We start from the raw sequence: 26,446 nt of genomic DNA on the forward strand, positions 1-26,446 counted from the left end.
GTCACCCTACTTCCTGGTAATAGTGCTGACAACGTTGTCCCTTCTACTGGCCGCAGAGGGGAGGGTGGTACAATTCCTCCTGGAGGTCACAGGAGCTTGTGGGGTGCATTCTCGCAGCACCATCCCCTACGATAATGTAGGATGCTGCCCTCCAGGTTTGGGCAGATTTGCTGCCTTGAGGGATGGACAAGACAGGGCGGGGTCCAGGCTGCACCTCCTCTTCTCACCCTTTGGAGGGTGGGTGGAGTGCTTGGGAGTGCAAGTGATTGCGTTTGTCCGCTGCATGGGGTGTACAAGGGGGAAGATTTATTGTGCCCCCTGCACACCTTCCTATGCTATTTTATCCAGTTTTTTACCAGACCCATTACCTCAGTATCGGAGCACCATATTCTGCACTATTGGAGGAGAAGCAGGGAGATCCCCTCTGGGCTATCATTCTTAGCAGCGGTTCTTTTTCCTACTGGGGTTGGATTCAGATTGTGTACATGGCTCAGTAGCACTGCACAGAGAGATTTCAGAAAGAAAATGAGAACTGCCTTGTCTACTAAAGCTGCAGGGAGGGAATGATCTAAGTCCTATAATACTCTGTCATATCTCCTTCTAGGAATTATACCACTCTTGTTTGAAGCAATTATTGTATTGTTACTCTGTCAGTGCCACCACTATAATTAAAGTGAAAGGTATAAGTGTCTTTTCTATTAATTTGTTTTCAAGGCGGTATTTCACTTGAAATATCGTCTCTTTCTGCTAGGGAACACTGCAGAAAATTAACTTTGCAGGAAATAGATTGTGTGTGTATGTGTAATACATAGGGAGAGCAGGGAGGTGGTGGCTTAAAGAAGTCTTTTAAAAAGAGGAATAAAAAAAGTTTATATTTTAGACTGAAGATTCAAAATTTAAGGAGAGAAGATGATAAAGGTAGCACTGCCTATTGGAGACAGCGTGCAGGGTCAGCCAGCCAGAGATTTAAACAGTACATGAAACATCTGGCATTGCTGCCCAGCAACCACTTGGAATGATCAAGGAGCAGTGCTGATGGGGCCAGGAGAGAGTTCCTCTGAGAACCTGGCAGCGTTCCGGACCTCATGAAACCTGTGAAGTTGGGTTGTTGTTTTTTAAGTTTTCATTCTCATAAAACTCTTCCCTCTTAATGTACATCTGTGGTTTACAAGGGAACATTAAATAAATAAACAAACAATTTTAACTACCATCAAGTGAAACCTTGTGCTATGCCAGCGATAAACATACTTATTTGAAAGTAATACTTGCTTTGCTTCCAGAACTAATAGGAAATAAAATAAAAATAGGTAGCATCCCACAGCTCATGTTTTGATACATCACAAACAAACAACAGTCTTGCCTCTCAAGTATCTTGAGGAGAAACAATTGATGAGTAAGGTCTAAATTTGTCACACTGAGTTTACCTATCCCTAGGCAAGAGTGGTGGTGGCTGATATACAGGAGAGGTAGATCACTGCAGAAGGAAGAACCAAATCTGGGGGAAATGACCAACTGACCTCCATATTTGGGATTGAGAAAAAATATACTCTCAGGTCAGATTAAAAAAAAATTGGTGGTAGGGTGACCAGATGTCTCGATTTTATAGGGACAGTCCTGATTTTTTGGGTCTTTTTCTTATATAGGCTCCTATTAACCCCCATCCCCTGTCCCGATTTTTCACACTTGCTGTCTGGTCACCCTAGATTGGCAGAGACCCCTGGCTGGTTTTCACATTCCTCTGCAACATGGGGCAAGGAGTCACTTGCAGGTTTAAAGTGGAGTAAATGGTGGATTCTCTGAAACTTGACATCTTTAAATCATTATTGAGGACTTTGCTAACTCAGCCAGAGGTTGTGGGTCTATTACAGGAATGGACGGGCGAGGTTCTGTGGAGAAGGTCAGACTAGATCAGTGGTTCCCAACCTATTTACTATTGTGGGCTGCGTAAGCAGCTCTATGTGCTTTATATGGGCCACATCCACACACTAGATATACTACGTGAGGATGTCACATGGGCCACAGCTGTGTGCTGATTGGGCCATAAGTTGAGAAGCACTGGAATAGATGATTATGATGGTTCCTTCTGGCCTTAAAGTCTATGATAACGTGGGATCCTCAGATGTCCAAGAAGGATATGGGGGCTCCTCGCAGCGGGGAGGGAAATGGGGCTAACAGTTACAATGCTAACTCTCACTGTAATTGTAGCAATACTATTGGAGGCCACCAGAATTCTGAAATCCTAGGACTCCTCAACAAAACAAAATCCATCGGCAATAAAATATCCCTTACCCTAATCTCCTTTGTATTTCTCCTCTAACCTCCCTGCTTTATTCTTGTAAAACTTGACAGCTACACATGTTCAACATTCATTACACACAAATCCGCGAAGGAGTTATTAGCAGCTGAGGGCTTACTTATTCTTGAAAGGAAAGAAACAAAAACAGGAAACGGTTTCAAAGAGTCCTGAGGACAACGGGATGGAGTGTTGGCAATTGGGATTTCTCAGTGGAAAGCACTGAGGGGCACTTTGCTATCCCCAGCACAATCAAGTATCATTGCAATAGACACAAACCCCCATCTTAACCAAATGTCCCAACAGAATGCCTTCTGTTCGGAAAGGTTGTTTAAAAAATGGCTGCTTTGACTGGCAGCCTGGAGGAGGAGCATCTTTCAGTAACCCGCACTTAGAGAGTAGAACTGGAATAATATAATTTAAGGCAGAAAGACCATTATGATCGTCCAGTCTGACCTCACGCAATAACACTCGTTATAGAATTTCACTGAGGATTCCCTGGATCAAGCCCATAACTATGGGTTGAGCTATAGCAGACTGAGGGGTGCACTTACCTCTTGTAAGCACCTCCTGTCGGCTGGGTGCAACCATGCACTCTTTTTCTCTGCTTCCAGTGCCCCGTTGGCTGTTATCCTGGCTGGGCAGGTCTTCAGTGGCTCAGGCTTCCAGCCAAGTCACAGTCTGAAATGGACAAAGCCCTTCCAGGGTACTCAAGTCCAAGACACAAACAAACAAATGTCTTCCAATTCCCTGGCTCAAGCTGGACTCAGCTCCTCTTTCCTACGGGTGCCTTCTCACTTCAGCCCCTGTTGGCCCCATTAATCTAGTCCCTTTTCTTAGGCTTCTAATAAAGAGTGTTATCCCCTCTTTGGGTCTTACGCCACTTCCCCACTGGCCAGTGGGGTGGGGGAAACCTGGGCCTGCCCACTACTCTAGGTCCTAACCCAGGGTCCCTATAAACAGAAGCCATGTACTGCTTCCCTTAATAGTTGCTGCTTCATTCCCTGGGCTACTTCCCACTTGGTCCCTTCACCTTCACCCATTAATTTAAGGAACAGTCCTTGGGTTCTCTTGTCTGTTCCCTGTTTGAGCAGGGTCACTCGCGGGCATCCTTGCATGCAGAGTTTCTCCATCTTCCAGCCCTTCCTCACCCTTCTGGTCCCAACGAGGAACTGACCTGCTGAGGCCCCCCAGCTCTTTTTAGCTGAGCCTGCTGTGCTCTGATTGGCTGCTTCCATGCAGCCTTTCTAGGCTGGCCTGGAGGACCCACCTTCACTGCTTCTTTTCTGGGGCGGTGTGTGGTAGGACTACGAGGCCTCCAGAAGTGGGCTTCAAAGGGCCTGGTACACCCCCTCACAGAGACCCTTTAGAAAGACTTCCAATATTGATTTAAAGATGGCAAGGGATGGAGAGTCCATCATGTCCCTAGGTAAGCTGTTCAACTGGTTATTTACCCGCACTCTTAAAAAAAAAAGGTACCTTATTGGTAATCTGGGTTTGTCTAGGTGCCAGTGCATCTTACTACGTTTTCAATTTGCTAGATTAAAGGTTCTGTTTAGCAGGATATAAAAACAGGATTTCACATTTATATGAGCAATAAGAATATCCAGAGTTGTTATAGTATGGGAGAAATATAAACCCCATTTACATCTGGATCCTAAATTCTATTAGCCGCCAACATATTACACCATTCCTTGAAGTAGACTTCTGAAAGACAGATGATATCACAGTTTTGTTGACTATAATGGACTTATCTCCTGGGCAACATATAAAGGGTTCCTCAGATATCAGAGCTACTATTCCAGTCCTTTTCTCAGGGCATCTTTCAGGTGATGGAAGAATTGGCCTATGGACATTGCTATGAGAGGGTGGTGTATAGCTTCGATTCTGCTGTGGGAAAGCAGGGTGGCAGCACTGATTGGCCAGAAACTTGGACTGCAAAGAGAACTTTCTAGAAGAAGGAGGGAAGGTGTTTGGAGTTCCTGCTGGCAAAAATCCTTTCTAAGACCACCAAGAGCAGTGGGAACAGTCTTGCAGACCACAAGTCCGCTGAGAAAAGCTTGGATGGAAAGTTATTCATGGGCATCGTTCCAGGTTGCCTGTGAAGAGCCACTTAGGCAGGGTTGAAACGTGGCCTATGAATTTGTTTTATTTTGCTAAATTGCTGGTCAGCTATTAAGGACCCGTGAGTGACTGTTTATAAAATAAGCATGATAAGAAGTTCTTGAGCTAGCATTACACGTACCCTTCATGGTTTCTTTGGGGGTTGGGGGGTTGTGTCTGTTTTCAATTATCCATAGACTTGAGTATGAGCAAGCATGTACTTTATACAAGAATTATCTTTTCTGTACTCCCACTCTTGTGATTTACCCTCCTTTATTATAATTATTAATAATGATGCTAATAGGCATATATAGAGATCAGATCATTTTTGAGAGAAATTCAGCGTACACAACATCCATAGGCACTGGGGACACCCAACGTGCTACAGAATTTTAAATTCACTGAGTGCTTCTCCACAGAAGTACAACAGCCATTTATCTGCTAGGCTGAATAACCAGCAAACAGGGCCAGACTCATCATTTTCCCTATATTTCCTCATTATTTCCCTTTTGCACTTGCTTGGGGAATACACTGTTGCAAGGGTCTTCTATGCCAGGAACCCCTCCGTTGCAGAGGGCATTCTAGGATGGGGAACATAGAGAGAGGGGGTGGAAAGGCATAGGCATGGATGGGGTATTCTTGTACCCTGTCAATTTTGCGCCCCTGCAGCAGTCCAGAGGGGCCCCCTAGCGGACTCTGAATAGAGTGCTGGCTTAGGGTTGTATCAGGACCACATGGGATATCATTGATGGATAAGCCAAAAATGGTTCTGAATGATTTGGAGATTTGTGACCAAGAGAAGAAAGAGAACCAGGAGGCATTAAACCCAAGTAAAAGTATCAAACATTATCACATGGTTGATGAATCGACTCTGGAGGAACCTGTCTCTGGAGGACTAGAAGAGAAAGCTACAGGGAAATACCTGATGGCAGTCCTTGCAGTATGAAACAAGCAGCTACCAAGAGAGGTTCTTCAACCATCCTAAGAAAGCAGGCAGTCATCTTTAGCACCCTGAATAAATTGTATCCAAGAGTCCTAAAAGAGCTGGCTCGCTGATGTTACTTTTTCATAAATCTTGGAATACTGGGGAAGACAGGAAGGTGCTAACGTTGTGCAATATTCAGAAATGGCAAGCAGGATGACCTGAGTAACTATAAGCTAGTTAGCTAACATTAATCCCAGCGGAAAAAATGAAAAAAACTGATATGGAATTCAATTAATAAAGAATTAAAGGACAGGAATAAAATTAATGCTAGCCGACATCGTTTAATGAAAAATAGGTCATCTCAAACAAGCATAATTTCATTCTTTAAGGAGATTACAAGTTTGTTTGATAAAGGTAAGTGTACAGATGTAATATGCATAGACTTTTGTTAGGTGTTGTCTTAGTATCATGGCATTCTGACTAAAAAAAAAATAGCACCATACAATATCAACAGAGCACATGTTAAGTGGATTAAGAACTGGATAACTGACATATCTCAACAGTTGCATCCGAAGAAGTGGGTATTCACCCACGAAAGCTCATGCTGCAAAACGTCTGTTAGTCTATAAGGTGCCACAGGATTCTTTGCTGCTTCTACAGAACCAGACTAACACGGCTACCCCTCTGATACTTGATATCTCAACAGGTAGTTAGGAGTAGGGAAATCCTCATGCAATGGGGGTTTTACTCGTGAGGCTCTGCAGGGATTGGGTCTTGTCCTGATGCTTTTCAGCATTTACTCCAATTATGTGGAAGTAAATATAAAAATCACTGCTGTTAAAATTTGTGGATGACACACGGATTGTCAGATAACGAGTCTAGGGCAGTCGTACAGAGCAATCTCAATTGCTTGGTAAGTGGGCCCATTTAAACAGCTGCTGAATGCAGTTATATATAGCTTAATCTGTTCATTTTATCAGCTAGAAGATTGACTTGATTACAGTGTATACGTTCCTTTATGGGGATAAAATGCTGGGGGCTTGAGGGCTCTTTAATTTAGCAGCAAAAGGCAAAGCAAGAAACCAATGGCTGGAAACTGAAGCCAGCCAAATTCAAATTGCAAGTAAGGCACAAATTTTTAACAGCGTGTTTGTTTAATCTTTGGAACAATCTACCAGAGGAACTAGCGGATTCTCCATTTCTTAATGTCTTCAGATCAATACTGAATGCCTTTCTGGAAGACATTTTTATTTTAGCCAAACAAAAGTAATGCTTTAGTCAAAACACAAGTTATTGAGCTCAATACAGGGGTAACTGGGCGAAGTTTAATGGCCTCTCTCAATAGAGGAGGTCAAATGATCCTTTCGGGCTTTAAACTGTATGAATCTGAAAAGCCCAGGGAGAGTGCAGCAGAGCAGATGACTTTAGGAAACTGGTTTCCCTTGTAGATGGGTAGCAGGGGTTGGCTGGTTTTGAAATAAGATGCATCTATTCTTCTGTTTTACAGACTTTTCTGTTTGGACATTTAAGAGCTACTTGGAGTTTAGCTTTAGCAACCCAAGTTTGTTTCCGTACAGATTTTATTTCTTTCTGGCACTTGTCATCTGTATTAGGCACCCAACTCTGCAGAGCATTTCCGAGGAGTTTGTATAAAGGATTGAGACATTCATACAAGGTTTGATTTAGTGTTTATTAACAACATTTGCAAGTGGATTTCTTGTTTGTTGATGACAATGATCACATTTGCCTCAGATCTTGAATAAAGGCTGCAGAAAACCAGCTGTTGTTCTGTCTTTCCTCTAATGCCACCTCTGGAAATAGCACTTCAACTTGAATGCCAGCTGGCACTGACTGATGTGCTGCCAGATTGGCACTCCGTTCTTTTGGACGCAAGTGGCCAGGCTGTTAACTTGCAGGCTTAGTTTTTTATAGCTAGAGACTCAGTCAATATAATGATTTGTCTGTTCCCAGTAATTTAAAGCTGGCTAAACTGTGGAGAGTACTCACTGCTTTTGTGCCAGCCTGAGTTGTTTTACAGCTGAGAAGTGAAAACTAGACTTTTTTTCTTTGTTAAACATTTGGGCTCTTATCTTGGATGGAGACAGATGGGACATGCTGCATGTACTTCTATACAGTGGTTCTCAAAAATTTTGTCCTGGCGACCCCTTTCACATAGCAAACCTCTGAGTGCGACCCCCCCTTATAAATTAAATACACTTTTAAATATATTTAACACTAAATGCTGGAAGTAAAGCAGGGTTTGGGATGGAGGTTGACAGCTCACAACCCCCCATGTAATCACTTCATGACCCTCTGAGGGCAGGGCCGGCTCCAGGGGTTTTGCCGCCCCAAGCAGCCAAAAAAAAAAAAAAAGCCGCGATCACGATCTGCAGCAATTCAGCTGGAGGTCCTTCGCTGCAAGCAGGAGTGAGGGACCCTCCGCCGAATTGCCGCCGAATACCTGAACGTGCCATCCCACTCTGGAGTGGCTGCCCCAAGCACCTGCTTGCTAAGATGGTGCCTGGAGCCAGCCCTGCCTGAGGGGTCCCAAACCCCAGTTTCAGACTAAGAGCCACTGTTCTCTACCAAGTGTATTCATCGTAAGATCCTTTAAAGCTCCTGCAGTATGGCTAGAGTTAACTTAAATAAGTTAAATAAGGTATATTGTGCACAGCGCCCCCTGGTGGCCAAACAGTGTAATACAGTTTAGCATTCCACTACATTTCCCCCTTTAAGTATCAGAGGGGTAGCCATGTTAGTCTTGATCTGTAAAAGCAGCAAAGAGTCCTGTGGCACCTTATAGACTAATAAACGTATTGGAGCATCAGCTTTCATGGGTGAATACCCACTTCATCGGATAAGTTATTTACAATGTTTACACTATCACACTGTTTTTGAAGGTTAGTACAAATCAGTATGAAAGTGTCATACTGGTTTTCTAATGACATGATCCACATGCATAACAATTTGGTCATCTGGCTTATCTTTAGTTGCCATGACCGGCTGTAATCAGTTTGGGATCTTTGAGTTGTCTTCTTGTTCTGCTCTGTGGATTGTTCTTTCTGAGGGACAAACTGTAGATGTTGACGTATTCTGTTGAACTCTCTCTCTACTGTTGGTCTTGATTACATGTGATTGGAGCACTGCATTTCTTTTGTTCATGACAGCCGAAGTTGTCCATCCTTTTTCTCCGTCAGATTTGACATGAACATGGTGATCAGATTCTATTTCCAACAGATCTATGAGTGTTGTGTTTTGTAAAAACTGTTCATAAACTCCTTAGCCTTTTTATCCAGTTTGACTGCTCTGTTGATGTCTGGCAACTTTGGAGATAGAAGTATTGTTTCAGCTTTGGAAAAGATTCTGAGTTGTCTTCTCATCAGGAGTTTTGCTGGACTCTATCCAGTAGCTGCTATTGGTGTTGATCTGTAACTCAGAAGAGTAAGGAGTGGCTCTTTCATTTGTAGGATTTCCTTTGTTGTCAGTAAAGCTCTTTCAGCTTCTCCATTTGCTTGTGAGTAATGTAGGCTGCTGGTAATAGGATCAAAATCATATTTTGTTTGGAATGATTTAAATTCTGCTGCAGTGAATTATGATCCATTGTCCATTACTAGCTGTTCTGGAATACTGAAGTGAGCAAAATTGCACTTCAGTTTCTTGATAACACTGCAACATGTTATGTCATCCAAGTACATTATTTCTATATACCTGGGAAAATAGACCACTGTGACCAAGTAATGATGTCTTCTGAATACGCAGACATCTGCACCTTGTCTCTTCCAAAGTCTCTCTGATAGGGGTGTTTGTTCACTGTATGGTTCAGCATTCTCTCATAAATTGAGTTGTATTAAAAAATCCAATATCATCAAATCCTCCATTGAGTTCTTACACCTTTCTCATTAGGCCCATCATGATTGCCACACTGCAGCAGAGACTGTTGTTGGTCCATGGTCCTTTGATCACATGTACTCTGAAAGCATAGCTTTTGTCTTTATAAGTTTTTTCTGTGGTGGACTGTCCCACTCAGTTCAGAATACTTCCAGGGCTAGTCACGTGACTTCAGCATTGGTAGTGGCTAAAGATAATTGTATGTCCCTTCTCAGATGACTGTGACATCAGCTCCAGAGTCAATTTTAAAGTCAATAGTCTTTCCATGAATATTCAGTTTCACTCTGCAGACAGGCTCTTTATCATCACAAGTGGTAGATACCAGAAACAATGGCTCTTGATTGTCTGTAATATGAGTCAACTTCCGACTGCTTTGTTGTAGCAAACAGCAGCAAAATGTCCATATTTCATGCATTTATTATAGAGTGTATCTCTTGCTGGATGTGCATCATCTATTGGGATATGACTTTTTCCACACCTTGTGCATGTAAGCTGTAATTTGTCCCTCTTACCCTGGGATTTTCTCTCCTTGCCTCAGGGGTTTATGATAATGACATTTAACGGCCACGCTGGGTTTCTTTACTACCTCTAAACTAGTTTCTTGTTTTTCGGGTTTGGCCAGTTGCTCTTGGTTTTGCTGTCTCACCAGCTCAGACTGCTTTGCTATTTGAACAGTTGTGTGTAGCATTAGGTGTCTTTTCCATTGGAACTGTTGTGCAAGTTTTTATCTCTTACCCCAATAACCAGCCTGTCTCTGATATTTTCATTGTTTGCATTCCTCAAATCAGTTTTCAGCCAATCCATGCATAGCTCTTATAAACATTCAACATTCTCTCCTGGGCCTTGAATTCTATGGTTTAAAAATGCTGTCATAAACCATATTTCTCTGAGGTGTAAACTATACATCAGACATAGCCAGAACCTTTTCATAGTCATCTTTGTGACTGTCTCCAGTAAAGTCATCAAATTTAAAGGTATGCTCTGCTTGTTTCCTCATAAATTAAAGATATCTGTATATCTCCAGTTTCTTTGTGGAGCTTGGTAGCAATGTGAAATCTTGCAACATATTGTTTGCAGTCTGTCCATTCTGAAGGTGTGTCAATGCTGAAGTTCTCTGGGGCATTGAAGGGTGGCGTGTCAATGAGATACTGCCTTCTAAGTTATAGAAGCCTCCGGAAGAGCTCCTAAGAAGGAAGCCAGCACAGGAAGCAGTCTGGAATGAAGAGAGAAGCCAATGTTTGTGGTGGGAGTTGTTAGCTCTTCATAGTTTAAGACCTCAGGGATGGAACCCATGTGAGAGGTTGGACATTGGCTCCTCTGTGCTTCAGTGGTGCCACCTCGAGGTAGCATTCTGAGATCCCTGCAGCCAGATGGTGGAGGAATGTTTGTGGCCCCTGAGAGAAAGAGAGGCAAATGCTAGCTACAGCTTGGGAGAAAGGTCACCCAGACCCTGGACACAGGGCTGTGGCCCAGGAAGGGCTAAGGACTTGGTCGTGCCCTGCCGCAAGTAGTGAAGGTTTGGACAAGTAGTGTATTCCTAGAGAGTCTTATTTACCCTGTCAGGGGAGGGCTTTTGAGTTTGAAGGGAAAGGAAGGGAGGAAGATGTCAGATTTCCTGTCTAGCCTTAACCTGCTTTATTCACAGCCTGTTGTTTTGGTATTTAAACATCAATACACGAAGCCCTGCAGGATGTCATGTTGTACTGAGAATCAGATATACACACAACTAAGAGAGGGAGAAAGAAGTGCTGCTGAGTATTGTTATCAAAAGGGAATTGCATGTTGGAAGGGCAGGAAGTTTTGAGTCCAGCAAGAGAAATGTACGGCACTTTGAGAGAGCACCTTTGCCTATAAGAGAAAAGCCCAGTCCCTTGTGAGGAAGACGACAGTCATAAGAATAGAATAATTGACCAGTTGATATTAGTTCTGGCCTGTTTGGCTGGGACAATTATGCACATAGAAAAAAGGCTAAGCTTCCATCGAATAATTTTTTTGCAACAAACACTTCAACTAGCTCTGCTTGTAACCTTCCCAGTTAATTAAAGGCTACAGAATCTTGGAACTATGCTGCAAAGAGCACTGTAAACGATACGAGAGTCTGCTATGTTTCCATGGGGATGACCTCTCCTCTGCCTCTCTCTCTCTCGCCTCCTATTTTTCTTCCCTCTTTATTCGTTTGAATCAAGTACCACATTGGCCCCTTCAAAGGTTGTTCTGAGAGATAAGGTCCTGGTGCTTGACAGTCAAATGTATGTTAGGAAGGGGAGTATTAACTTCACCTCGGCTGGAGTCAGAGACCAAACCCAGGAACTTTGCCTCAGAGGAAACCATCATAATTACGAAGTAACTCATTTTTAAACTGTAATAATTACACACTCATGGGTACTTGCAGCCTGAGGGCATCGCTGCAGGTGGGGCATGGTACCGTAACTAGCATTAGCTGCGCACGTGTTCATCCATTAAAGTGACATTCTGCTATGGAAATAAGCCTGCATGGTTCCATGTTGGGGGTGTCTCATGGATTCTGTATCAAATGTGCTCCATTTGTAAGTCAGGAGGTGTCTTAGACAGGAGTATGCTTTCCCCAGCTCTCCCTGCCTTCTTCCCCCATCCCAGGAAGAAATAGTTTCTGCCCCTCCGAGCTAGGAAAGGGTTTTTCCACCTCCATTTTCTTTTTTAAGAATGAGGCTAAAAATAAACTTTAGGAGCCAGATCTTTAGCTGCTGTAAATCCATTTAGCTCCACTGACAGCTGAGGATCTAGCTCTATTTTTATTTGTATTATAGTAGAGGCTAGAGACCCCAAGATCAGGACCAGATTGTGCTAGGCACTGTCCATACACAGTCTGTGCCCCGTGGAGCTTACCATCTCTGCAGACAAGACTGACAAAGGGCATGTCTACACTACCAAGTTTATCGACCAAAGTAATGTTGACATCCAAAAGTCAATGTCATAAAAATCAGAATTTCATGTTCACACATGCTCCCTCTGTCAGCAAATCACGTCCACATTGGGGGCACCATCATCGACAGAATGAGCAATGCACTGTGGGTACCTATCCCACAGTCCTGCTCAACACCATCTGTTGCTAGGTGTTGTGGGAAGGTGGAGCAGATTGCGGCCCATCTTGGGACCGTGCTAAATGTTCCAAGATGCATTGCTTTCTGTCCCAGCACTCCATAGGCTTCCGGCTTTCTTTTGCAGCATTTTTGAACCGCCCTTCTTTGCTGTGCACCCTGGCATCTTTGTGAGAAGGGATGGATCCCACACTGCTCTCCTATGCTCTGTTAAATTTCATGAAGACATCACGGATGGCAGTGCAGTCAATCATGAAGTTCCTAGAAGACTCGCAGGCACCCAACAGTCTGCATGATATGGATAGGAGCAACCTCAGATTGCTTTTGGCATTCACAGAGCAGATGCATAGGGTACACTGTTGCTTTTGAGCTCAGGAAACAAGCACTGAATGGTGGGATCGTGTCATCATGCAGGCGTGGGATGAAGAGCAGTGGCTACAGAACTTTTGGCTGCAAGTTCCTGGAACTGTGTGCAGAGCTTGCCCCAGACCTGTGGTGCAAGGACACCAGAATGAGAGCTGCCCTCTCAGTAGAGAAGCACGTGGCAATTGCTGTGTGTAAGCTGGTGACTCCAGATTGCTACCAGTCGGTCACAAATCAATTTGGAGTGGGAAAGTTGACCGTTGGGGCTTTGTTAATGCAAGTCTGCAGGGCAATAAATCTCATCTTGTTATGAAGGACAATGACTCTGAGAAATGTGTGTGAAATAGTGGACGGCTTTGCAGAAATGGGTTTCCCTAACTGTGGAGGGGCGATAGATGGCACACACATTCCAATTTTGGCACCAGACCATCTTGCGACAAAGTACATCAATAAAAGGGTACTTCTCCATGATGTTGCAGGTGCTTGTGGATCACTGGGGGCATTTCGTTGACATCAACGCAGGGTGGTCCGGGAAGGAACATGACACATGCATCTTCAGGAACATCAGCTTGTACAGAAAGCTGCAAGTGGGGACTTTCTTTCCAAACCAGAAGATTACAGTGGGGGATGTTGAAATGCCCATAGTGATCCTGGGAAACCCAGCATACCCCTTACAGCTGTGACTCATGAAACCTTACATGGGACACCTGAACTGTAGTAAGGAGTGATTCTACAACAAGCTGAGTAGGTGCCAGATGACAGTTGAATGTGCCTTTGGCAGATTAAAAGCGCACTGGCGATACCTTTATGGCAGGTTAGACTTTAATGAGGCTAATGTTCCCATGATCATAGCCACGTGCTGTACATTGCATAATCTCTGTGAAGCTAAGTGTGAAAGGTTTGCTCAGGGATGGAGTGCTGAGGCAGAGCGCTTGGCTACTGATTTTGAGCAGCCATATACCTGGGCTATCAGAGGGGCCCAGAGGAGGGAGGCTTTGAGGCAGCACTTTGACAACCAGCACCAGTAATGTATATCTCTGTCAGAGGTGCTTCAATGTTACAGTTTTCCTAGTAGGCAATCATGACATTTGGGGCCTTATATTTTAGTAAGGAAATTATTAACGTGCCTGTGCATGTATTGGTAGTGCCATGGTCACCTGGGAAGATGCAATGAGACCTCTCCATGATGAGCTAGCAGGAAATGGAATTTCAGAAATTCCCAGGGCTTCTAAGTGGGAGGGGCTGATGGTTGTTTACCTGACTGCAGGGCAGTAGAGTTCAAACCGCTGACCACAATGGTCAGGATGGGCATTGTGAGACACCTCCTGAAGGCCAATTAAAGTGATGAAATCAAGCATGGTGTCTGCACTGGCACTTTGTCGATACAAACTTAGAGGAAAAAGACGTAAGTTTCTCGTTGGGGTGGATGTATTTTGTTGCCAAATATGGGCATTTTCCCTAACAAAACTTGCATCGCAGTGTGTACACGTTCACTGTCTGGTCGACAAAAGGCAGTTTTTGACATCAAAACTTGGTAGTGCAGACAAGGCCTATGTGGAAGGATGTTTCCTGCTGGTTTTTTTCACCTGTTTGAGCTTCCTTTGTCTCCCCTTTCTCCTTGATGATTCTGTTTACTGCTTAAATGCAAATTAAAGTAAGCACACATTCCTTTGTTTAGGTCAGACCTGTTTGCCAACATCCATTTGGGCAGGACTGTGTGGTTTGGAGCATGTGTTAATAACACCATACAGGGGACTTTTATAACTTCACATACAATGTTGCCACACGTATTTTATCTGGGTAAAACTGAACAGTAAATTATGAGTTTTCAAATGACACCTTGCAAGGCGTACTTTGTACAAAGATTATTACAATAGTGTTTAGGCTGTGAATATGGGGGTGTATTCTGCCACAGCTGGCTAGCACTTCGGGACAACCTCCCCCAAAAATCTGTGTCAGGTTTTACTCCAAGAAAAGTGCATGGTGGAAGATGGCTTTTTAGAAGTTTAGGTGTATACCTTGATATCTCTATAGTGGAGAAATGTTCAGTACAGCCAGTAAACTCATAGATACTTGTGTACTGAGACTGGAAGCTTTGATTAAAAAAGCCTAGATGATAAAACTTCCGGTGCTACTTTGTTCAGAGCTAGTAGCTCATTAGTTAAAAAATCTAAGGATAGTTACAGGAGAATGTATCTTTCCTGCTGAAAGACAGCAGAGTAATTAAAGGATTGGGGTTGATTGCATAAGAAGGCAATTAACAAAAGATACAGTGGCCAAATTCTGCTCCCATTTACACTGGTATAATCCACTGAAGTAACCTAAATTAGCACAGATTTATACTGATGTAATTGGGATCAGAGTCTGGCCCTAAACATGTATTGTTTGGCTAAATTATGATGAAAGGGTAAAGAGGAAAAAGAAGCCATCTGCAAATAGTTGAAAGGTACAAACAGCAAGCTCTAATCTGTTACACAGGTGCAACTCTCAGGACTGGTTTACATGGGGGAGGGCGGGGGGGGATCAATCTAAATTACGCAACTTCAGCTACGTTATTAAGTCCACGTACTTAGATCTACTCACCGCGGTGTTTTCACTGCAGTAAATTGCTGCCGCTCCACCGTCAACTCCGCCTGCACCTCTCGCCCTGGCGGAGTACTGGAGTCGCCGGGAGAGTGCTCGGAGGTCGTTTTATCGCGTCTAGACTAGACGTGATAATTCGACCCCGCTGGATCGATCGCTGCCCACCGATCCGGTGGCTAGTATAGACATAACCTCAGTGAAGTTGCTGAGAGGTGGATCTGTGGAAATGAAGGCAGGACTGGGCTCCAAGGAGATGAGGAATTCTTAAAGTAATAAAGAGGTGTGTCTCACTAGGAAAGAAGCAACGAAATTGAGCAATGTAAAATTTTGTCTTGATATATGGAACAACTTCCCAGGCTGTGGAATAGTTTGTCAAGAGAGGTACTGTAGTGGATATGCCATCATTTGGTTCATTTTAATGCTGCTCTGGATAACAGCACATTTTCTGGTGTTTCGGTTTTGTGGGGTGTTTTTCTGCTATTTATCAGCAAAATTGGGAATATAAGGTGCTCTTGTGAGATTTCTGGAATATGCTGTTTCAGCTTAGGTTGGAAAGGCCATAAGAACAGCCTGTTTTGGAGTTTGGGGGCCTTTTGCTTCTATCCAGAGTCCAAAGTGCCTGAAACTTTTTAAAAAAGTGATCTGAAGGTTTTGGAACAAAAAACCCAAAACAAAACCGAATGGGTCAAGCTATGATGAAAGGTTCAGGGAGTTCTCTTACCCAGATCAGTTCATCCATCCCTCTTCCCATTAATTGTGTTACTCTTGTTCCAGAGCAGGATTAACGGAGAAGACCACGTATTGAATAAAAAAGAATCCCAAAAGAGGAACACATAAAGAGTCCTGTGGGACCCTATAGACTAACAGACGTATTGGAGCATAAGCTTTCATGGGTGAATACCCACTTCGTCAGACGCATGCCTAAAGAAGTGTAATTGTCAGTAGCAAATCTGCTGTCTTACAATTCTGATCTTGGAACGGTGCTGCAGTCCCAAGATAGACTTACCAATAAGATGATTATGCTTTGTGGTGACGTCCATTGTACATTAATGATTGCTCAGAGATATCATAGTAGTATGACGGATTGTTTGCAGTACCTGTTCTAGAGTGTACATTTTGTCCATTTCATAATGGGGTTGGCTTCCTTTAGGGAACGAGTGTATAGTAACCTCTGCCGCTGAAATCAATCGTGCTGATCATATTTTTTATTTGTATCACTCCTAAATTGAGTATACCTTTTTATGGACAAACAGAAAAGGCAGGTCCCTTCCTTAACAATCAAATCATTGAAACGATGCGTGTTGTAATGCAGCAATGGTTAATAATCAGCAAAAGGTGCAGGGAAAGACCTATGAGGATGGAATTATAATAGTGGAAGACCAGGGGATGTGTTTATTGTTATGCATACATCTGGTGCGGATGAAGGAATAGTATCTGTGTTAGATTCCCACTTGGCTGAACATTAAAGTATGGAATGAAAAATAGTAGCGCGGTTTCTAATGCACAGTCTGGTGTGCACATTTTTCATATTCTCATTAAACAGATTCCTTGAGCCATATGTCCCATTGTTTAGAAGTGTGAAATTAGCTATTGATCTAGGAAAACAAACTATAAATAAAAAGTTACTTTAGATCTCTGATAGGAAAGAGGTAGGTAGGCAAGCACTAGTCTACATAGATGGATGGACCCGAAGATCGAGTTGACACCAATTTGGAGCTTGACAAACGTTGGACAAAGGTTGGGTATTAGTGTGATTTTTTATCAAATGCTGTTTGACACTTGGCTTACCTGGGTGTGCTCAGCAGTGCTTTGTGGATGAGCAAAACAAAGGCGCATTGGGAAGTTGTTAAAGCCCAGTTTTTTGGAGGTGAGGTAGCCAGTGGATATGGTACTGGACTGAGGTTCAGGAGACCTGGGTTCTTTTTCTGGTTCTGCCACTGACCTGCTCTGTGACCTTTGGCAAGTCTCTGTTTGTTATTTGTATTACTGTAGCATTACCTAGGAGCCTCCATCTTGAACAAGAAGCCCATTGTGGTAAGCACTGTACAAACAGAATAAAAAGTCAGTCCCTACCCCCGAAGAGCTTACAATCCAATATAAGACAAGAGACAACAAATAGATACAGCCGGACAGATAGGGAAGTACAAGAAAACAATGAGACAGTGATAGGCAGTGGTCTCAGCCCATCAACAGCCTAACCACTGTCAAGTTTCCTGTAGGCTTCACCACAAAGGAGAGTTTCCAGGAGGGTGTTGAAGGAGGATATTGAGGTAGCTTTGTGAATCTTTATGGGGAGCTTCTCCCATGCGTGAGGGGCAACTTGGGTGCTTGTTTGAAAATTTAACAGATGGGCGATGGACATGGGCTGAACAGAGGCAGGAGTTGACAGCTTGATAGTGAAAGAGAGAAGATAAGTAGGGTGGGAATAGGCCATGAAGAGCCTCGAAAGTGAAGCCAAGTAGCTGACATGATCAAGAACGGGGAGCTAAAGGAAGGAAGCAAAGGGAAAGGTAACATGATCAAAGCAACAGGCTAGGAAAATGATCATTGCAGCAGCATTCTGAATCCACTCCTCAAGACCAGAGAAAAGGATGGTGCAGTAATTGAGCTACGAGATGATGGGAACCTGAGTCTGTTTAGATATTAAACTTTTTGGAGCTGGGACTGTCTCTTACTCAATGTTTGTACAATGCCCCAATCTCAGCCAGGTCCTGGAAGCACAACTATAATGCAAATAACAACCATAATAAAGTTTTTACTGACTGGAAGGTCCTTCGAATTTTGGCATCTGTATTTCATATCCCTAGGGGAGTATTCCAGTGGGATAGATAGATACTGCTTATATTTATATAATTTTCCATTATGTGACCAAGCTTCCATTTATAATCATTGCTTTTTTATTCTTGTTCTTTGTAGATGTGCTATGTCCAAATGTCCATGTGGAAGGAGATCGCTTTAAACACACCAATGGAGAGACTGATGAAATCCCAGGTAATTTCAGAGACTTCCCTTCTGCGGTGCTTCTGAGAATTTTAATAACATAATAGTGTAGGTCCTACTGAAACGTTCTGACTTTGTCACGGTTTCCCTGCCTCTTGGCATTTCCTTAATGTAACATATATCCAGTGATATATATACAGTGGTATGATCCACTGAAGTAAACTAAGTTATCACAAATTTACACTGATGTAATTGGGATCAGAGGCTGGCCCTAAACAAGTATTGTTTGGCTAAATTATGATGAAAGGGTAAAGAGAAAATTTAAGCCATCTGCAAATAGTTGAAAAGTACAAAGAGCAAGCTCTAATCTGTTACACAGGTGCAACTCTCAGGCCTGGTTTACACTGGGAGTGGGGAGGAAATCGATCTAAATTACAGAGCAATTGGAAGCAGCAATGCTGGAAGAGACCTATTAGTTGACTCATTTGCTATGGAGTGAGTATAGTTGATTTAGGGGATAGCAGGGCTGGTGAAATTACAGCTTTTCTGGGAGTTCTGGTATCTCTTTTAAGCCAGCTGTGGGAGTGATTCCATCACAGGTGAGCATAATTTGTGCCTCTTTTATAGCTTCCCCGTGGTGTCATGAACTCCTGTAATTGAAAACTGGGCCATCAGGAGAATTTCTGGAATGTTTCTGTCTGAACCAAGAAGCCTGGTCACAGCTATGGAGGCCACTAGCATGGCCTGCCTGAAGCCGGAGGTAGCATGGGGGGAAGGGTACAGGGTTTGACAGCCCGCCCTGGTAGTCATTGATGCTCATTTCATCTGAGGATTCCTATCGGAGAGGTGTCAGCTCAGTCTGTGCCATTTTCAGGCTGCTTGTATCCATAATGGTGGGGTTTCAGCTAGACCTCTGTCAACGCAGGGTGACAGCATCCTTCCTGTTCTGTGGACTCCTCTAGAAGGGAATTCCCCATACATCTGTTCTGGCATGAATTTTAAATTTGACAGGGCTCTATTCTGGCACCCACGCTGGCATTGTCTCTGCAAGTACCCCCACTGATATTAAATTAGACTGTTCACAGTGTAAGATGCTGCTTATAATGAGCCAGAGGATTAGCACCCGTCCCCTATGTAGTATCAGCTGGGTAATCCTTCCCAACACACAGGAGTTGTAAATGGCAGCACATGTCCTCCAGTATGTATCTGACTGGTACAGTGGGTCTCTTGTTTAATAAAACTCACCCTTCCCTTTTATGACTTTTCAACATTGAGCACTGAAAGAGTGAAACATCCCTTTTATCGTTGCAGTAGTTCCCAGGTAAAATTACGTTAGTTTTCAATGTTGACTCTCCTTTTGCTCCTCTCTCTCTGACTGGCAGTAAATCAGTATCTCGCATTTCCACTTCACCGATGACAGATGACTTAGTTCTTCCAGCCAGACTGATAGCACAGGACAGTCATTTACTAGGTCAACATTTATCTCCTAAATCTAAAGTTAAAAGGTTGTCAATACTGTACAGTGACTTCACAACCAGATAGTTAAAGTCATGGATTACAGCAACTTCTAGCTCTTTTCTCAATACAAGGTCATTCTTAGAAGTAACTAGACAGCTTTTCATACTTTGAAGCAACAAGGATTCCTTGCTTTTACTGTGATTCAAGAGAAGGGACAATATTGGACTATTAATGTTCCAGCACTGGGCTAGGGTCACTGTGCTGTTGGAGGCAGATTAGACATAAACAGGGTGGATAAAATTCAATGATTTAAAAAAATCAAATCTGATTTTTATTTAAATACATTTTTTTCCTTTTAAAAAGCAACCTATTTAAAATTAAATTCTGAAATTCTGACAACAAAAGTTAAGGCCTAAACTTATTATAATGTATTAAAAATCATTTAAATGAAATACAAATAACAACATTCAAGCAGTATATGTTTGCTTCCACGTTTTAAAGAAAGTCAGATCAGTGAACTAGAGGAAGTCACTGGCTAAGCACCTGGAGCCAGAGCTTGTTGAAATGCTAAACCAGCTTTTGACAACAAGGGTCATAGGTGTTGGAACTAAGGGTGCTCGAGGTGCTACCGCATAGAATCATAGAATCATAGAATCTCAGGGTTGGAAGGGACCTCAGGAGGTCATCTAGTCCAACCCCCTGCTCAAAGCAGGACCAAACCCAACTAAATCATCCCAGCCAGGGCTTTGTCAAGCCTGACCTTAAAAACCTCTAAGGAAGGAGATTCCACTACCTCCCTAGGTAACCCATTCCAGTTCTTCACCACCCTACTAGTGAAAAAGTTTTTCCTAATGTCCAAGCTAAACCTCCCCCTCTGCAACTTGAGACCATTACTCCTTGTTCTGTCATCTTCTACCACTGAGAACAGTCTAGATCCATCCTCTTTGGAACCCCCTTTCAGGTAGTTGAAAGCAGCTATCAAATCCCCCCTCATTCTTCTCTTCTGCAGACTAAACAATCCCAGTTCCCTCAGCCTCTCCTCATAAGTCATGTGCTCCAGCCCCCTAATCATTTTTGTTGCCCTCCGCTGGACTCTCTCCAATTTGTCCACATCCTTCTTGTAGTGTGGGGCCCAAAACTGGACACAGTACTCCAAATGAGGCCTCACCAGTGCTGAGTAGAGGGGAATGATCACATCCCTCGATCTGCTGGAAATGCCCCTACTTATACAACCCAAAATGCCATTAGCCTTCTTGGCAACAAGGGCACACTGTTGACTCATATTCAGCTTTTCGTCCACCGTAACCCCTAGGTCCTTTTCTGCAGAACTGCTGCCCAACCATTCGGTCCCTAGTCTGTAGCAGTGCATGGGATTCTTCCGTCCTAAGTGCAGGACTCTGCACTTGTCCTTGTTGAACCTCATCATATTTCTTTTGGCCCAATCCCCTAATTTGTCTAGGTCCCTCTGTATCCTATCCCTACCCTCCAGCGTATCAACCACTCCTCCCAGTTTAGTGTCATCTGCAAACTTGCTAAGGGTGCAGTCCACACCATCCTCCAGATCGTTAATGAAGATATTGAATAAAACCGGCCCCAGCACCGACCCTTGGGGCACTCCACTTGATACTGGCTGCCAACTAGACATGGAACCATTGGTCACTACCTGCTGAGCCCGACCGTCTAGCCAGTTTTCTATCCACCTTACCGTCCATTCATCCAGCCCATACTTCTTTAACTTGCTGGCAAGAATACTGTGGGAGACTGTATCAAAAGCTTTGCTAAAGTCCAGAAATAGCACATCCACTGCTTTCCCCTCATCCACAGAGCCGGTTATCTCATCATAGAAGGCAATTAGGTTAGTCAGGCATGACTTGCCCTTGGTGAATCCATGCTGACTGTTCCTGATCACTTTCCCCTCCTTTAAGTGGTTCAGGATTGATTCCTTGAGGACCTGTTCCATGATTTTTCCAGGGACTGAAGTGAGACTGACTGGCCTGTAGTTCCCTGGATCTTCCCATCTCTTGGCTTGAAGTGGTTTCCATCAGATACAAGGTTTACAGTTTGGTTCAATGGCTCTCAACAGTGCCACTATAAAAATTGTTCCCCTACCCCTGGCAGCGGTCTCTTCTGTAGGGGCAGAATGAATATTTTCTTCTTTTCAGTTTATTCAACTAGTCCAGTGAAATTACTAGTTCATTTGAAGTTGAGAAACAAATTAGGATGGAAAAGGTAGCAAAGCTTGTTTCCCTCTATGAATAAAACTGAGTGTGAAAGGAGAGCTACTAATTCTAAAATCTTGAAGGATGTGGTGACAACAATCAGATCAGTTCACTAACTGCAGGTAATACTCCCTTTGTTTAACTAATAAATAAATGCAGAACATGTTTTGAGAATTTTTTTTACTTTTGTATCCAACATATTTAAAGTAGTTTTATTTAACTAATAAAAACAAACTGAAAATGTTTTTTGTGCGTTTTAATTGAGTTCCAAATTTCCATCCAAAGGCAGCTTGACCCAGATCATGACTAAAAAGATAATCATCTTCTAGTAAATAAGAAATACATTTAATCTTTTCTAACACAATAGAAAATGTAAAAATTAACAATCTGAATAAATGTACATTGAACTATAAAACTACTTAAATAAATGTGCATAGACATAGTGGTGTCATGTAACAGGGCGTAACCGTGTTAGTCTGTATCCACAAAAACAACAAGGAGTCCGGTGGCACCTTAAAGATTAACAGATTTATTTGGGCATAACCTTTCATGGGTAAAAAATCCACTTCTTCAGATGCATGAAGTGAAAGTTACAGATGCAGGCATTATATAATGACACATGAAGAGAAGGGAGTACTCCTGAAGAAGTAAGGATTTTTACCCATGAAAGCTTATGCCCTAATAAATCTGTTAGTCTTTAAGGTGCCACTGGACTCCTTGTTGTTTTTATAGCCATAGTGTGTCCTTCTGGTTAGCAGAAAGTAACAATGTGTACCAACCAATGAGAATCAGCTTTTCTTAGGAAAATAATTATAAATTAAAAATGCAAAACAAGATTAAAATCTATTTAAATCAAAGTTTCCTGCTTGTGGATTTAAATCAATCCACCCCGGACATAAGATGAATATGCTGTCCTTATTGGTCCTTAAGGATCCCCTAGCAATTTTTGCAAGATAAGAGTGCAGCCCTAGTGTCTGCACAAACATCAATGTGAAAAACAACATCCTGCCTTCTAAAACTACTCTGGCAGATTTTGTGGCTGTGGTATTCTTTATTTCCTCTTCTGAACTATCGTATGGTGTTGCTCCCTGATGCTAAGGAGCTGCTATGTTGTATCCCAGGGGTGGTTGTGTTTCAGTGGGGTGCAGTCCACCAGATCTCTCACACTTATGAGAGAATGCCAGCTCTAGTAAGAAATAAGAACATAAGAAAGGCCGTACCGGGTCAGACCAGAGGTCCATCTAGCCCAGTATCTGTCTACCGACAGTGGCCAATGCCAGGTGCCCCTGAGGGAGTGAACCTAACAGGCAATGATCAAGTGATCTCTCTCCTGCCATCCATCTCCATCCTCTGACGAACAGAGGCTAGGGACACCATTCTTACCCATCCTGGCTAATAGCCATTTATGGACTTAGCCACCAGGAATTTATCCAGTCCCCTTTTAAACATTGTTATAGTCCTAGCCTTCACAACCTCCTCAGGTAAGGAGTTCCACAAGTTGACTGTGCGCTGCGTGAAGAAGAACTTCCTTTTATTTGTTTTAAACCTGCTGCCTATTAATTTCATTTGGTGGCCCCTAGTTCTTGTATTATGGGAATAAGTAAATAACTTTTCCTTATCCACTTTCTCAACATCACTCATGATTTTATATACCTCTATCATGTCCCCCCTTAGTCTTCTCTTTTCCAAACTGAAGAGTCCTAGCATCTTTAATCTTTCCTCATATGGGACCCTCTCTAAACCCCTAATCATTTTAGTTGCTCTTTTCTGAACCTTTTCTAGTGCTAGAATATCTTTTTTGAGGTGAGGAGACCACATCTGTACACAGTATTCGAGATGTGGGCGTACCATGGATTTATATAAGGGCAATAATATATTCTCAGTCTTATTCTCTATCCCCTTTTTAATGATTCCTAACATCCTGTTTGCTTTTTTGACCGCCTCTGCACACTGCGTGGACATCTTCAGAGAACTATCCACGATAACTCCAAGATCTTTTTCCTGACTCGTTGTAGCTAAATTAACCCCCATCATGTTGTATGTATAGTTAGGGTTATTTTTTCCAATGTGCATTACTTTACATTTATCCACATTAAATTTCATTTGCCATTTTGTTGCCCAATCACTTAGTTTTGTGAGATCTTTTTGAAGTTCTTCACAATCTGCTTTTGTCTTAACTATCTTGAGCAGTTTAGTATCATCTGCAAACTTTGCCACCTCACTGTTTACCCCTTTCTCCAGATCATTTATGAATAAATTGAATAGGATTGGTCCTAGGACTGACCCTTGGGGAACACCACTAGTTACCCCTCTCCATTCTGAGAATTTACCATTAATTCCTACCCTTTGTTCCCTGTCCTTTAACCAGTTCTCAATCCATGAAAGGACCTTTCCTTTTATCCCATGACAGCTTAATTTACGTAAGAGCCTTTGGTGAGGGACCTTGTCAAAGGCTTTCTGGAAATCTCAGTACACTATGTCCACCGGATCCCCCTTGTCCACATGTTTGTTGACCCCTTCAAAGAACTCTAATAGATTAGTAAGACACGATTTCCCTTTACAGAAACCATGTTGACTATTGCTCAAGAGTTTATGTTTTTCTATGTGTCTGACAATTTTATTCTTTACTATTGTTTTAACTAATTTGCCCGGTACCGACGTTAGACTTACCGGTCTGTAATTGCCGGGATCACCCCTAGAGCCCTTTTTAAATATTGGCGTTACATTAGCTAACTTCCAGTCATTGGGTACCGAAGCCGATTTAAAGGACAGGTTACAAACCTTAGTTAATAGTTCAGCAACTTCACATTTGAGTTCTTTCAGAACTCTTGGGTGAATGCCATCTGGTCCCGGTGACTTGTTAATGTTGAGTTTATCAATTAATTCCAAAACCTCCTCTAGTGACACTTCAATCTGTGACAGTTCCTCAGATTTGTCACCTACAAAAGCCAGCTCAGGTTTGGGAATCTCCCTAACATCCTCAGCCGTGAAGACTGAAGCAAAGAATCCATTTAGTTTCTCCGCAATGACTTTATCATCTTTAAGCGCTCCTTTTGAATTTTGATCGTCAAGGGGCCCCACTGGTTGTTTAGCAGGCTTCCTGCTTCTGATGTACTTAAAAAACATTTTGTTATTACCTTTGGAGTTTTTGGCTAGCCGTTCTTCAAACTCCTCTTTGGCTTTTCTTATTACACTCTTGCACTTCAGTTGGCAGTGTTTGTGCTCCTTTCTATTTGCCTCACTAGGATTTGACTTCCACTTTTTAAAGTAGTATCTCTGCAGAATTCAACTGTGGCACAATGGCCTGGGGAAAGAGACTGCCTCTTTGGTAACCAGGTTCCAAATTGTTTAGGGCTTTGTAGGTTAACATCAGCACCTTGCATTCCATCTGGAAAATTACTGGCAGCCAGTGCTGATCCTGGTGTAATGTGCTTAAGAAAGCCGCTTTCTGACCCAACATCAGCTTCGGAAGGGAGAACATTACAGCAAATCTAACTCTGAGGTGACAAAGGCCCTGTATAACTGTATTAAAGCACAACACCTCTGCCTTCCCTTTGTGCAGGTGCGGGGACGGGGCAGGGAGTAATGGCATTCAGGAGGAGGAGGTTGGAAACAAATGCGTTTGGGGAATTTTTTTATCATCTTTTTATTGCACCCTGCGCTCTTAGTAAGTGCATAGGACAACACATACGGCTGTTGCACATAACACCGTCAATGGCAGGCCTGAAAGGTAGACCCATGACAATGCATTATGCAGTGATCTCACATCTTTAACCAACTTCAGTGCTTGCGATCCAATAAACTGAGGGGAAACAGAGATTTGTCTGAGCACAGGAACAGCAGGTCATGATTCAGTGTGAAATCCCAAGAGATCAACCTACCCCAATGGCTGTGGTGTGGGGGACTTGGAAAATAGATCAGGTCAGTTAAGTTTAAACCAGGGGTCTCAAACTCTGTTTACCTTCGGGCCAGTGCCAGTCCTCAAATCCTCCCAGCGTGCCAATAATGTCACTGAAGATGGTGTTCAGAAAAGAAAATGTTTATATTGCATTTTTTTATTTTGAATTTCTTAGAAATAATAAAACTGTCATACAACTTTATACAATTCTTCGCCTGCTAGAGAGTTTTTAGTGTTTGCCAGACACCTGGCAACGCTTCAGTTCTGTCAGTTTGTTGATGTCTGGCCTCAGTGACTGAGCAGTTGAAACCTTCAGGATTGCAGCAAGGTGTGCATCAGAGAGTTGTGTTCGGTATTTTGACTTGTTTATAATCATCTTTGAAAAATGGGATGCTGCCTCCATGGCTGACTCTGCCCGGAAACTAAGGAGCCTGCCTCCATGGCTGACTCTGCCCGGCAACTAATGATGATATCTCTGTCCCTCTTCCCCAGCCAATGGGAGCTGTGGGGGACTGCCAGCAGCGTGTCTGCCTGAGTCTCTCCTCCGCGGGCTGCAGTGGGGAGGTTCTCGGGCTGCAGATGACCCGCAGGCTGGTACTTTGAGACCCCTGGTTTAAATGATAATTTTTTGCAACAGCATTCAAGGAAGGCTGCCATACAAGCAAACAGGATAAGGTGAGGGAAGGTAACGAACAAAGG

General features: G+C 43.0%; 1 protein-coding gene across 4 annotated transcripts in view; it reads left to right on the forward strand.

The window, feature by feature from the left end:
* COL22A1 (collagen type XXII alpha 1 chain) overlaps positions 1 to 26,446 on the forward strand; it is a 333,573-nt gene that overhangs the window by 91,484 nt on the left and 215,643 nt on the right. For 3 of the 4 annotated variants that reach the window (XM_045004657.1, XM_045004658.1, XM_045004656.1), the window contains exon 4: positions 18,149 to 18,223. In XM_045004657.1, the coding sequence (XP_044860592.1) occupies positions 18,149 to 18,223 (75 nt within the window). Of the gene's footprint in view, positions 1 to 8,139; positions 8,222 to 18,148; positions 18,224 to 26,446 lie in introns of those variants that run through there. The other variant, XM_045004660.1, reaches the window with a different exon arrangement.

The sequence above is a fragment of the Mauremys mutica genome, chromosome 2 (genome assembly GCF_020497125.1).
Source record: "Mauremys mutica isolate MM-2020 ecotype Southern chromosome 2, ASM2049712v1, whole genome shotgun sequence".
NCBI classification, from domain to species: domain Eukaryota; kingdom Metazoa; phylum Chordata; order Testudines; family Geoemydidae; genus Mauremys; species Mauremys mutica.